At 39.1% G+C, this 12578-nt stretch overlaps 5 protein-coding genes across 5 annotated transcripts; 4 read left to right on the forward strand and 1 right to left on the reverse strand.

Annotated features, from left to right (window-relative positions):
- Positions 1-1959: 1959 nt before the first annotated feature.
- On the reverse strand, positions 1960-3528 carry LOC108809815 (tetraspanin-6). Its single transcript, XM_018581955.2, has 3 exons — positions 2856-3528; positions 2327-2643; positions 1960-2172 (listed from the first exon to the last, which is right to left on the reverse strand). The coding sequence occupies exons 1-3, from the start codon at positions 3345-3347 to the stop codon at positions 2133-2135; spliced, it is 849 nt and encodes a 282-aa protein (XP_018437457.1). The 5' UTR covers positions 3348-3528; the 3' UTR covers positions 1960-2132.
- Positions 3529-6031: 2503 nt separating this feature from the next.
- LOC108807576 (uncharacterized) lies at positions 6032-6744 on the forward strand. Its single transcript, XM_018579849.2, has one exon. The coding sequence runs from the start codon at positions 6127-6129 to the stop codon at positions 6742-6744; it is 618 nt and encodes a 205-aa protein (XP_018435351.1). The 5' UTR covers positions 6032-6126.
- A 1464-nt stretch (positions 6745-8208) lies between these two features.
- Positions 8209-8816, forward strand: LOC108810830 (uncharacterized). The gene is made up of 3 exons (XM_018582904.2): positions 8209-8393; positions 8482-8619; positions 8725-8816. The coding sequence occupies exons 1-3, from the start codon at positions 8226-8228 to the stop codon at positions 8803-8805; spliced, it is 387 nt and encodes a 128-aa protein (XP_018438406.2). The 5' UTR covers positions 8209-8225; the 3' UTR covers positions 8806-8816.
- A 401-nt stretch (positions 8817-9217) lies between these two features.
- LOC108807577 (glutathione S-transferase T3-like) lies at positions 9218-9910 on the forward strand. Its single transcript, XM_018579850.1, has one exon. It carries the CDS (start codon positions 9218-9220, stop codon positions 9908-9910), a length of 693 nt encoding a protein of 230 aa, XP_018435352.1.
- A 1090-nt stretch (positions 9911-11000) lies between these two features.
- LOC130496761 (uncharacterized) lies at positions 11001-12239 on the forward strand. Its single transcript, XM_056989187.1, has one exon. It carries the CDS (start codon positions 11001-11003, stop codon positions 12237-12239), a length of 1239 nt encoding a protein of 412 aa, XP_056845167.1.
- Positions 12240-12578: the final 339 nt, after the last annotated feature.

The following is a 12578-nucleotide window of genomic DNA, read 5'->3' on the forward strand; positions in this document are numbered from 1 at the left end:
TGTTCAAAAAAATGTACTTCTTTGTTTTTTTTTTGTTTTTGTTAAATGTTTTATTATTCACTTATGTGTGATGGGCGTAAATGGGACAGCTTTATGCGATTCAGTGATGTTTTTAGTTTAATTTCAACTTCTTTCTTTACATGACTGTCGATAAAATTCAAGCTACATACTTCACAAATCAAGATGTATGCATATTTGCATGAAAGACACCCATTCATCAAGAACTCTATTTATAATCACGTCCTAATCATGAATCGTCATTTGAACCAAAAAAAAATTACTTCCTAATGAATCGGTCATACTTTTATTTTGGAGATCAATGTTTTATAAATAAAAATAGAACTCAGTGTACGTATTCTCCCTTAACTTTAGGATTCGATTCACACCTTCAATATTCCACCTTTTTCTCATTTCAGTTTGTTATTTAAAGATTTCAAATAACAACAATACTGCTAAAAAAAACATACAACAATTATCCAAAACTACATTGTTTCAAATTTCTCAAAAAATATTTAGTCCGAAGCTAATTATCACGAGAACTACAAATTAATTCCAAAAATGAAGTTAATTTCATTGATGTGCATCGCTGTTGTCATACTCTTAACATCATTCCCGGCTACGGCTGAAAACCTTCTTTTTTGCTATGATAATATTGATAATTGTAACCCGGACAACGACCGCGAATGTTGTAAACTTTGGACCGGGAATCTACCGTACAAAACAAGATATTGTGCATGCTTTGCAATGACATATCGTAATATGGAGAAGTTGCTTCGCGTTCTTTTATACAGGTGTAAATTACCTAGTGGTGTCGAACGATTCAAGTGCCACGAAACTACCATCACAGCAAAGTTTATTGACATTAAGAACGGTTATTAACTAACCAGAACCTTCAAACCAAACTAGAGATAATAAGATTAGCAATCAATTGGCCGGGTATTTCTTTATTTCTTTTTAATCATTTTTAATAATGTTACAGTTCAATAAGGAGAGAGAATTGTTACGACTCCATAATTTTGTTTCTATGTATTTTCTTATATTTTTAGCAAAAACAAAAATGTATAATCTACTTTGGATTAACTACCATAAATAAGTTTTTGTTCTTAATCTTAGTGCTTTGGACTTCTAACACCAATTTTGTGCGTAACAAGCATGGGGAGAAAGAAGCAAAAGAAGAATTCTTATTCACCAAGATTTGTAATATAAGAATTTTCATTCTATCTACTAAAAGGCTCTCTTCTTAATTCCTTAGATCCCTCTTCATTATCCAATATTATCATTTCTTCCTCTTGACTATCAACTTTCATCTTCTACAAGTTTGAGAACAGACCCCAAAAGGTTCATCATATCCTATTCCCTGTTGGGGGAGAGTCTGTTTTGGATAGCCATCCATCCATGCTGTGAAGGAGTATTCGGGGTGTGATAATAAGGAAACCAAATCCCTTTGTACCAGTCAACTGCTAATGGTTAGCTTCCATGTGAGCTAATCATTACTCATTCTCACAAGTTTTTTTTAGATGATTGCTTCTTTTTGATCAGCTGGTTGAGTATTATCTATTTTGAGACAGCCTGTCGGACTAGTTTCTCTTATTCAAAAATCCACTTGCTGATATACCAAGTGACACAAGAGCAGCTAAGCGGGTCTGTAAGTTTGTTCGTAATATAAAGGGAAAACTCAGATCTTTTGTTTCGATCTTTGCTTGCGTCTCAGACATGTATTGCACATCTTTGTTTCTTACAAGCGTCAAATCGTTTATACATTTTTCGTGAAACAATGGTGATCACGGCACGGTAGTACCTTTCCTTGCAACTCAAGCATGAATATAATATATAAACTATTTCATTGTTGATGACTGGAGACCAGGGATGATTCACAATCAAGTTGCTGGGTATAATATTTACACTAATTTTTTTTCTTTTGTTTACTCGTATGAGTTCATCAAAGATGTTTTAGATATATGAAAAGCATATTTCATAGTCTATATTCATCTTCCATGTATGTTTCTTTGATGATTTAAACAAACAAAAAAACAGTAGTGTCAACATTTCTTATCTTTGTGTTTTCTTGATCTCAAGTTGGTAAATAGAAAAATATGATGAAAAGAAGAAGAAAAACAAAGACTACGAGGCTCTCAGTAAAGCTGTTCTTTCTTTTCATGCCACCATCTCCACCTGTAAACACAAAATTGCTAGAAACATTAGTGAACTTTTATATAATTCTATATAATATAAAATATAATTTTCTTTCGAAAAATTGAACTTTTAAATAATTTTGCGCCAAATCTTGCATTCTGAGATCATCCATAAGTCAATGTAGTATACGTACCAGTAATAGTCCCAACGAGGACGGACTTTGGTCATGCGGTTATCATCAGAAGGATGATAAGGATGAGCTGCGTGGCGAGTGTTGTGGAAGGCGCAGCAACCTGCAGCGTAGACGGCGATGAGGAGGACTAGGACTAGAATGTTGACGACCGACAACTTTCTCCAGTCGAGACGGATCTCTTCAAGAACACCAGCTTTACAAGCATCACACTCGTAGCAAAACGTTTCAATACCATTGTTCCATCTATAGCAATCTTCTCCTCCTACTATTACTCCTGTCTCGTACGTGCACGCCGTCGGTGGCTTACAACATCCCGACTACAATTAAACACATGTTACTTACTATACAAACTGATGAAAGATGCTTAGTTCATATCATAGTATCCAAAAAGATACTAGAACGGGCCTAAAAATCAGATATTTTTGGATTCCGAATTAAGATCTGAAATTAGCTAAATTTGTTAAATTTTTACATATTTAAGGTAATTTAGATATTATTACAGGATATTGAAGAGGATGATGATATATACCTGAACAGAAGTCATATCCCTTTGGAAATAATCAAGTGTAGTCCAAGATTGAATCTTAGAACAAGTCTTTGAAGTCAAGATACAGCTTCTAATGGAGTTCCAATACTCTTGATCTCTAACTCTCTCTCTCAACCATGGATGATAATCTCCAAGCCTATACTCTTTATAAACCCTCCCTGGTACTTCCACACCGCCTCCTTGGCTGGTCACCACCAGACCAAACAGAGTTAACCCCATGAGAGTCGCTATGAGGAAGATCATGACAACTAAGTACACCCAAAGAGCCCATGCCACGTGGAAACAGGCTCCTATGAAACCAGCAAGGGATACTAATAGTATGACGAATCCTATAACGAGTAGCGGCGTCTGGAGGAAGTTCTTGCAAGTTGTGCTGCTTCTTGCCTTCCATAGAGCGGTTCCTATGATTGGTATCGAAGCTAGTAAGCTGAGGAGGTTTAAGACCCCAATCACTGTGTTGCTGAACCTGTACATAGCAGGATTGTTATCAAGAGGAAACCAGAGAACTTAGCAGTGTCTTCTCTCTTCTCTAAGCAGATAATCTTCTTGCTCATAAGCTTTATCTTACAAATAATCTTCTCCCTTTTGTAGTTTATTATATTGTTTAACACTACTTTTTTGCTTTTGATTCTCTCTTATCAATTAGGAATTTTTATAAGGGAAAAGGTTATGAGATAATGGTTTGATGATTCATGCTCATATTCTCTGGTCGTTTCTTAATTTGAATCAACTAACGAACAACATTAAAATCATATAATTTTTCAAATAAAAGTGTCTTTTTGGACAATTGTTTCTTGTTTAATAGTATTTTATACGTTTATGCTGTTTAAAGCAGACCACAAGTAGTGACTTGATTAAAATGTGTACTTTGAAGTATACTATATTGTATAAAGAATTATATAGTGGACCATTTCATATGTGGAATCCGATAACTTCACAATGATCAATGAAGGTAAGCAAAGAATAATACAGACGTAATTTGGCGGACTTGGATTTCAGGGGCACCTTTTTCTCTTGGTCTAATAGACATCCAGAGGATCCAATTCTTCGAAAGCTGGATAGGGTGCTGTGTAACGAGAAATGGAGGGATACGTATCCAGAGGCAGTTGCTGTGTTTGAAGCGCCTGGAGATTCTGATCACTGCCCAGCGGTTGTCTCCTTCGCTCCATTGCCTCAATCGAGAAAATGCAGCTTTAAGTACTTCTTTATTTTTTCTCATCCTAAATTTAAGAAGGAGATGTTAAAGTCTTGGGAAGAGGAGATACCAATGGGTTCAAAGCTGTTCTCTCTAGGATAGAGGCTTAAGAAAGCAAAGGTTACCTGTAAGAGACTAAATAGGGAAGGGTTTGGTAATATCCAACAAAGAGCAAGTGAGGCTTTGGAGGAGTTAAAGACAATCCAGACTCAAATGCTTACCTCGCCATCTGATACTCTTTTCCGCCAAGAATTTGTGGCTCGCAAGAAGTGGCAGTTCTTTGAGTCAGCGCAAGAGATTTTTTTCAGTAGGAAGGCTAGGATTCGCTGGTTGGATTGTGGAGATGCGAACTCTAAATTCTTCTATAAGGCAATTCTGGCGCATCAGATGAGGAACTCTATCAGATATCTTGTGGATGGAGGAGGCAGTCGGGTTTTTAATCTGTCACAAATTAAAGATATGGTACTTGCTTATTTTCAGAATCTCTTGGGAGCTGCTGATGATTTGGTTCAGGCTATTTCCATGGAGGAGCTCAGAGGTTTGTTGACGTATAGGTGCCCTCAGGAAGTGTCGGATCAGCTTATTGAGATACCTTCGGTGGATTCCATCAAGGAGACTTTATTTAAGATGCCTAAAAACAAAGCACCAGGACCTGATGGGCTGTCGGCAGAGTTTTTTTGGGAATCTTGGGAAGTTGTTGGCAGAGACACGATTGAAGCGATCGGGGAATTCTTCTCTTCTGGCCGCATGCTGAGACAGTTCAATGCTACGGCAATTTCGTTGATACCTAAAGTGGTGGGGGCGGATCAGTTGACTCAGTTTAGACCAATTTCTTTATGTACTACGGTGTATAAAGTTATGGCAAGACTACTAAAGAAGAAACTCAAGCTGTGTGTATCGGATATTGTCCAGAGGAACCAAGTGGGCTTCGTGCAAGAGAGATTACTCTGTGAGAATGTGCTCCTGGCTTCAGAGCTCGTGAAGGATTTCAATACGCCCGGCTCAACGTCGAGAGGTTGTCTGAAGATCGACATTTCGAAAGCTTATGACAACCTAAGCTAGGACTTTCTCTTCAAAGTGCTGACGGCTTTAGAGCTTCCTAGCAGGTTCATTGAGTGGGTGAAGGAGTGTGTCTCATCGCCGTCATACAGTGTTACAGTTAATGGGGAGCTCCATGGTTATTTCCCGGGTAAGAAAGGTCTTAGGCAAGGAGATCCCATTTCTTCTTTACTTTTTGTGATTGCTATGGACGTGCTTTCCAAGATGCTGGACAGGGGAGCTATTGATGGCAGATTCGGTATCCACCCCGAGTGCGAAGCACCCCTTATAACCCATCTGAGCTTTGCTGACGACGTCCTGATTTTCTTTGATGGTTCTGCGGATTCATTGAGAGGAATTCTGCAAATTTTAGAAGAGTTCAGACAGATCTCAGGCCTTAAAATAAACAGACAGAAATCTGAGTTGCTCCTGGACGGTGGAAGTGTGAGCAGATGCCGCAGTTTGGCCAATGAGTTGGGGATAGCGCATGGTTCACTTCCTTTGAGGTATCTGGGAGTCCCCTTATCTCCTAAGAAGATGACAAGATCCGATTTCCAGCCACTGTTGGATAAAATTGCAGCTAGATTCAACTCTTGGACAGTAAAGCACTTGTCCTTTGCGGGAAGATTCCAGTTGATCCAAGCGGTAATCTATTCTACCATCTCCTTCTGGGCGTCCATGTTCATCATTCCTGCTGAGTGTATCAGTATCTTGGAGAGGATGTGTGGGGCGTTTCTATGGAGTGGTGCTCCTAACTCGGCGAGGGGTGCAAAGATTGCTTGAGAATCTATTTGTACTCCTAAAGAAGCGGGTGGTTTGTGCCTGAGACGTTTGGCTGATCGGAATCAAGTTCTCGGGTTAAAACTGATCTGGCTGATCTTCACAGCGGGAGGCTCCTTATGGGTATCGTGGGTTCGAAGACACTTGATTGGGCAGGATAATTTTTGGGTCTTGGATCCTACCAATCGTGGAAGCTGGATATGGAGAACTATCTGTAAGCTGAGACCTATTGCAAGGCCTATGGTGTTTTGTGAAGTGGGTTCATGCATCACAGCGAGTTTCTGGCAGGATAATTGGACCTCTCTAGGCCCTCTTATTGATTTAGTGGGGGAAACTGGCCCTCAAGTCACTGGTTTGAGTATAAACGCTGTCGTGGCTGATGCTCTGACAAGTGATGGCTGGTGGTTAGATCGTAGCAGGAGTGGAAACCCAATAATTACTTTGCTAAAGGCCTGCCTTCCCTCTGCTCAGGCTCTGATTATGTCAGAAGTTGATGATAAGTATGGATGGTACCCAGTGGCGGGGAGAGGAACTGGGATTTTTTCTACGAGTGAGACGTGGAAAGTGCTGCACCCTGACCAAAGCAGTGTGGTTTGGCACAAAGCGGTGTGGTTTACTGGTAGAATTCCCAAGCATGCGTTCATCTCTTGGGTAGCAGCAAGAAACAGGATGATTACTAGGGACAGACTCATTAGCTGGGGATTAACGGTTCCGTCGGATTGTGTTTTGTGTACTGGTCACAATGAGAATAGGCATCATCTCTTCTTCGACTGTGCTTTTAGTCACCAGGTTTGGTCTCACTTCCTTACTCGCATGAATGTAGTTGCTCCGCGAGACTTTGATGCAGTGTTGAGGTGAATGGTAAACCCTGTTAGAGATAAGCAAATCACTCTGATACTTAGACTTCTCTTCCAAGCTGTGTTATATCTAGTTTGGAAAGAAAGGAACAAGAGAATTCACTCAGGGGAAAGGAAGTCTTCAGGTTGTATTATTGCAGAGATCAAACAGATTGTCAAACTCAGATTGGATCCTTTGGCTAGGCGCCAAGTACTCTCTTCAGGACATGTATCGGTTCTATCAACTTGGTTCTCGTTTTTTAACTTTTGATTTAAAGGTTTGTAAGTCCTCCTGCTTTCTTTCTTTTTCTTTTATTTTTGAAGGCCCGTGTGTGGGTGGTTTAGTTTAAAGTTGTAATTTGACCGTTTGGTCTTTTAATAAAGGAAATTTCTTAAAAGAAAAAAAAAAAAAAAGAAAAGAATAATACAGACATGGACGGATGGTGATTTCGTAGTCGATGAATTTTCTTTTTAAAGATGCTTTTACTGGCCCCCATAACTTAGCATATATTAGGTTCTGTAGGTAGAGGAGAACAATATGATCTTTGATTCCCCCACTTGTATTTTTTTTGTGTGTGTAAGCAAGAAAATACTAGAATCTTGTTTTCATTTCTTTGATTCCCTCAGTCTCTAGTTTACATCCAAAATCCTCAAATCAGTATTTGAAAACATAGATGCAAATGCAGCTCAGGTGTGATCAGTTTGCAGGGTCAAGTCTTGTACAACTAAATCATGGCATACATCATACACATAATACCTGGAACCTGTAGCAAACCTTTGCTTAATGTGTAAGAGCATGCCCATCAAAGGTTCTAAACGGGTTCATGGGCTCGGGGTCATAGGGCCGGGATTAAAAAAAAAAATAGAAAAATGGGCTATTTTCGGTGACCCGTCTCTTACCCACGATCCGTCCGTCGCCGAGTTCAAGCCACGTGTCGTGGACACATTGGTCTCGTGTTTTCGAGTTGAACCGGAGTAGATCGCGAAACCATTCATTTTCTTTTATTCTCAAAAAGTTAGGGTTTTGTTTCTCCTCTAGGCGATTCTGGCGATTCAGTGGCGATTCTCGTGCGACGCCGACTCCCGCAGCTTCTCACCATCTAATCGACGACGAACGGTCTCCTCCACGAGCTCAGGTCAGTATCGAGTAGATTGTCCGTTGTTTTGAAGCGTTTTGGGCAGGGAAGGGTTCTCGGCGATTCTTAATCGATTTAGGGTTTTCGTATTAGGGTTCAAAATCGAGTTGGGGCTTTCAATTAATCCGCATGCGGGGTTGTATTTGGTTTGTTTCTCGGAGATTCAAAATTGATTTGGGGATTTAGGGTTAGGGTTCGAAATAGATTTGGGGGTTTTACAGGTTACGGTTCTTAATTGATTATGTGGGTTTCGCTTTATGGTTTTAAATCGTCTACACGGGTTAATTGTTTCGTTTTCATAGATTGATTGACATTTGTGAATGTTTTGTTTGTGCTACAGATGGATCCCGCAGCAGAGAGAAGAGACATGAAGAGGAACATTGAGTACAACAACAGCTTGATCTATGTGGCGGATTCAGAGTACGGGATACCAAGTAGGTGTTACTGTGGTGGGAAAATGATAAACGAGGTTCAGGGGAAGGAGGAGAGAGACACTCTTCCGGGGAAGCGCTTCTTCACCTGCATAAACTACGAGGTAGTCTTTCAATTGCTTCTTTGTTGCAGTTTTTTTTTCCTGTCAAGATTCTGATGACTTTTATCTTGTTGTTTATGGTATTACCAAGGCTGATGGGCTCCATTATCGTCAGCCTTGGGTGTTTGGTGTCCAGGAGGAGATCGAGAAGCTGACTGCCCGGGTAGAGAAGGCTGAGAAGGTGATGAAGGAGGTGCCCATCCTCAATCAACAGATTGAGTCACTAGAGGTAATCTCTTCTCTCTTCATTGCATTGCTTTATTGTTTTGGTGTTTCATTAGTTTAGCGAAGATAACGTATTAACTCATTTTATTTTTCTTGTTTACATGTCCAGGAACAGGTTAAAAGGCTCTCTGGCCAGGTGGATGTTCTCGCTGTGAAGGTCGCTGACTTGGAGATGGTCTGCTTGGATTGAAGGTAAGACTCTAACTCAAAATTTATGTTTCTGTTTCTCTTCTCGATTGATGTTTCTGTTTCTTTTTTTTTAAATATATTAACCGTATATAGATTTACTACAAGTACAACTTTAAGCTACAAACTAGAACTAAAACTTTAAACTACAAGTAAAAGTAAAACTTTTAAAACTTTAAACTGCAAGTAGATCATAAATTGTATCGGCTTGTTGGTTGGTTGCTGTGATTAATATGGATTGTACTGAGCTTTAAATTATGATTTGCACTGATTTGATAGCTAGAGTTTAATGATAGATAGTTGTTGTGTAATGAATGTTTGGTAGTTAGAGTTTAATGTACTAGACTAAACTAGTTTAAAAACATAGCAAATCCTCATGTAAAACACACACATATCAAACCCAAACCGAAACCAAAATGGAACATCCTCCCCAAACCTCCCAATCCTCTCTTCAAAGAAGAAAGTGGTCAACCAAAGAAGACGTTGTGCTCATCAGCGCTTGGTTGAACACCAGCAAGGATGCCATCGTGAGCACTGACCAGAAGGCCGGAGCGTTTTGGAAACGCATAGTAGATTACGTCAACGCAAGCCCTCTGCTCAGTGGCGCCGTTCCTAGAGAATGGAGTCAGTGTAAGCAGAGGTGGGGAAGAATCAATGAGCATGTGTGCAAGTTTGTGGGCTGCTATGAAGCAGCAGCGAGGGAGCAAGCGAGTGGCCAAAACGAGAATGATGTCATGAAGGCTGCCCATGACATCTTCTTCAATGACATTGGCATCAAGTTCACACTTGAACATTGTTGGAGGGAACTTCGGTTCGATCAGAAATGGAAATCACTCGGTGTTCCCAAAGAAGGTCCCAAGGAGAAAAGGAAGGAAGCTGCGGAGGTGGTGGCTGAGGAGGAAGGTGCGGAGGTTCGGCCTCCTGGTGTCAAGGCTTGCAAAGCAGCCAAACGCAAGAGGCAAGGTTATGATGAGATACATGCCATGCTTGCTGTGAAGAAGGAGATACAGCAACAGAAACTCCTAGAGCGTCTCCTTGCCAAAGACCCTACCCATCTATCTGCAAACGAAATCAGCCTTATGGACAAACTCATTTCTGAAATGATTTGAGAACGGTGTGATAGGTTGCTTTGTTGTTTGGTTGCTGCTTCGGTTTTCTTTTGCTTTGTTGCTTTGTTGATAGGTTGCTTTGTTGCTTTGTTGATAGGTTGCTTTGCTTTCTTTTATTTTGCTTGCTGTTTCATTTTGTTTCTTGTTTTCTTTTTGTGTTGCAGGTGATGAGTATTTAATTTTGTTTCTTGTTTTCTTTTCTGTTGCAGGTCACGGGGTAGAGTTCAAGTTGTATGAAAGGAAGGCAGAGAATGCACTTGTTTTATTATGTTTAGCTTTATGATTGTGTCACGGGAAAGTGTAGTATTTTGTTTGTCTCTACACTTCATTTCAATTCACGGGAATGTACTTGTCTTTATGTTTAACTTTGTACTTCTTTGGTTGCTCACGGGTAGCAATCACATTGAACTTGTATCGACTCTGCCTACTCTATATATTAAGCATGTGTTTGTTTCATAAATTTGCTCACTACTCTCGACTTTTACTCTTCTTTACTCAACTCTTTCCTTTACTCTTCTTTACTCTACTCTTCCTTTACTCTTCTTTAAAGACAACTTTCAAGACAACTATCAAGACAACTATCAAGACAAGTAAAGAATCAACTATCAATCTCTATCTCTCTGTCATTTTATTACATAGACTACAAGTATACACTCAGCTATCAATCTCTATATCTCTTTGTCATTTTATTACATAGACTACAAGTATCAAGATATCACATTTTATTATATTTTTTTTTAAAAAGTGAAGATTTTATTTTTTTTTCAAAAAAAATATGTTTCTTATTAGACTAGTGAAGATTTAATTTTTTTTTCAAAAAAAATATGTTTCTTATTAGACTAGTGAAGATTTATTTTTTTTTTCAAAAAAAGATATGTTTCTTATTAGACTAGTGAAGATTTTATTTTTTTTTCAAAAAAAGATATGTTTCTTATTAGACTAGTGAAGATTTTATTTTTTTTTCAAAAAAAGATATGTTTCTTATTAGACTAGTGAAGATTTTTATAATTTTTTCAAAAAAAAATATGTTTCTTATTAAACTTGTGAATAATTAATTTTTTTCTTGTATGAAGGAAGAAGTGTTCAAGTGATGTCTTTCTCATCAGATGATGCAGCAGATAAACAAATTGAAAATATGTTTGACGAACATGTTGATAATTTTATCGACCAACAAGTTGATAATTTCATCGACCAACAAATTAACAAGCCGAAGAGACGAGCTTATATCGAAAGACATAGGGAGCAAGGCCACGAAGACCTTTGGAATGACTATTTCAGTGAAAATCCTACATATCCACCAGAAATGTTTAGGCGGCGTTTTCGAATGACGAAGCCATTGTTCCTTTCCATTGTCGATCGCCTGAGTAATGAAGTTCCATACTTTCGTCAAAGACAAAATGCTCACGGAAGGTACGGCCTATCTGCACTTCAAAAGTGTACTGCAGCTATACGTATGCTAGCATATGGTCAATCGGGAGATACGTATGACGAATATCTCCGACTTGGTGAGAGTACCGCACTTTTATGTTTGGAGAAGTTCAACGAAGCGATAATACAATTGTTTGGAGATGAGTATCTACGAAAACCTACACCAGCTGATCTTCAACGATTACTCGATATCGGAGAGGTACGCGGATTTCCGGGAATGATAGGCAGCATCGACTGTATGCATTGGGAGTGGAAAAACTGCCCAAGGTCTTGGAGAGGGCAGTACGCACGAGGTCACGGAAAGCCGACCATTGTCTTAGAGGCTGTGGCATCACAGGATCTTTGGATATGGCACGCATTTTTCGGTTTACCAGGTACCCTAAACGATATTAATGTTCTCGATCGGTCACAAGTTTTTTCTGACATTATACAAGGTCGAGCTCCTAAAGTTAATTTCACGGTCAACGGCCACAATTATCGTATGGCATACTACCTTACAGACGGAATCTATCCAAAATGGTCAACATTTATCCAATCCATTCCACTACCTCAAGGTCTTAAAGCTGAGTTTTTTGCTGAAAAACAAGAATCCGCCAGAAAAGATGTCGAACGTGCTTTCGGAGTTTTGCAATCGAAGTTTGCAATAGTAAAAAATCCTGCTCTACTATGGGACAAGGAAAAGATTGGAAAGATTATGAAAACTTGTGTCATACTGCACAATATGATAGTAGAGAACGAACGAAACACATATATTCTGTCTGCTACATCTGAGTTTGAGTCGGGAGAGTCAAGCAGGAGTTCACAGGTGGAAATCTCGCAACCTACGGACTCTCCTTCCAACTTCGTTAATAGGCATGGCATTCAAGCTCAAATTCGGGATCACAAAAACATGATCGTTTGAAAGCCGATTCAGTTGAAAATATATGGCACAAATTTGGTAATCTAGATGAATAATCTTTGTATGTTTTTTAATTTCCATTGTATTAAATAAAATTTTTTTTAAAAAAAAATTATTATTTTATTCTTATGAACCCCATTTTCGGGTTCACTAATGGAAGAGCAAAATTAATACGGGTTCGTCACTATTCCCGGACTCACCTAAAAACAATAAAAAAATCCCTATGAACCCCCCCCCTTGGGGTTCACTAATGGGCATGCTCTAAGAAGGTATTGTTGGAGGTGTCATCTGAAGCAAGACTCCACCCAGTGTCTTTTAAAGAGAGGCATAATAAGCATACAA

The sequence above is a fragment of the Raphanus sativus genome, chromosome 6 (assembly GCF_000801105.2).
Source record: "Raphanus sativus cultivar WK10039 chromosome 6, ASM80110v3, whole genome shotgun sequence".
Classification (NCBI taxonomy): Eukaryota; Viridiplantae; Streptophyta; class Magnoliopsida; order Brassicales; family Brassicaceae; genus Raphanus; species Raphanus sativus.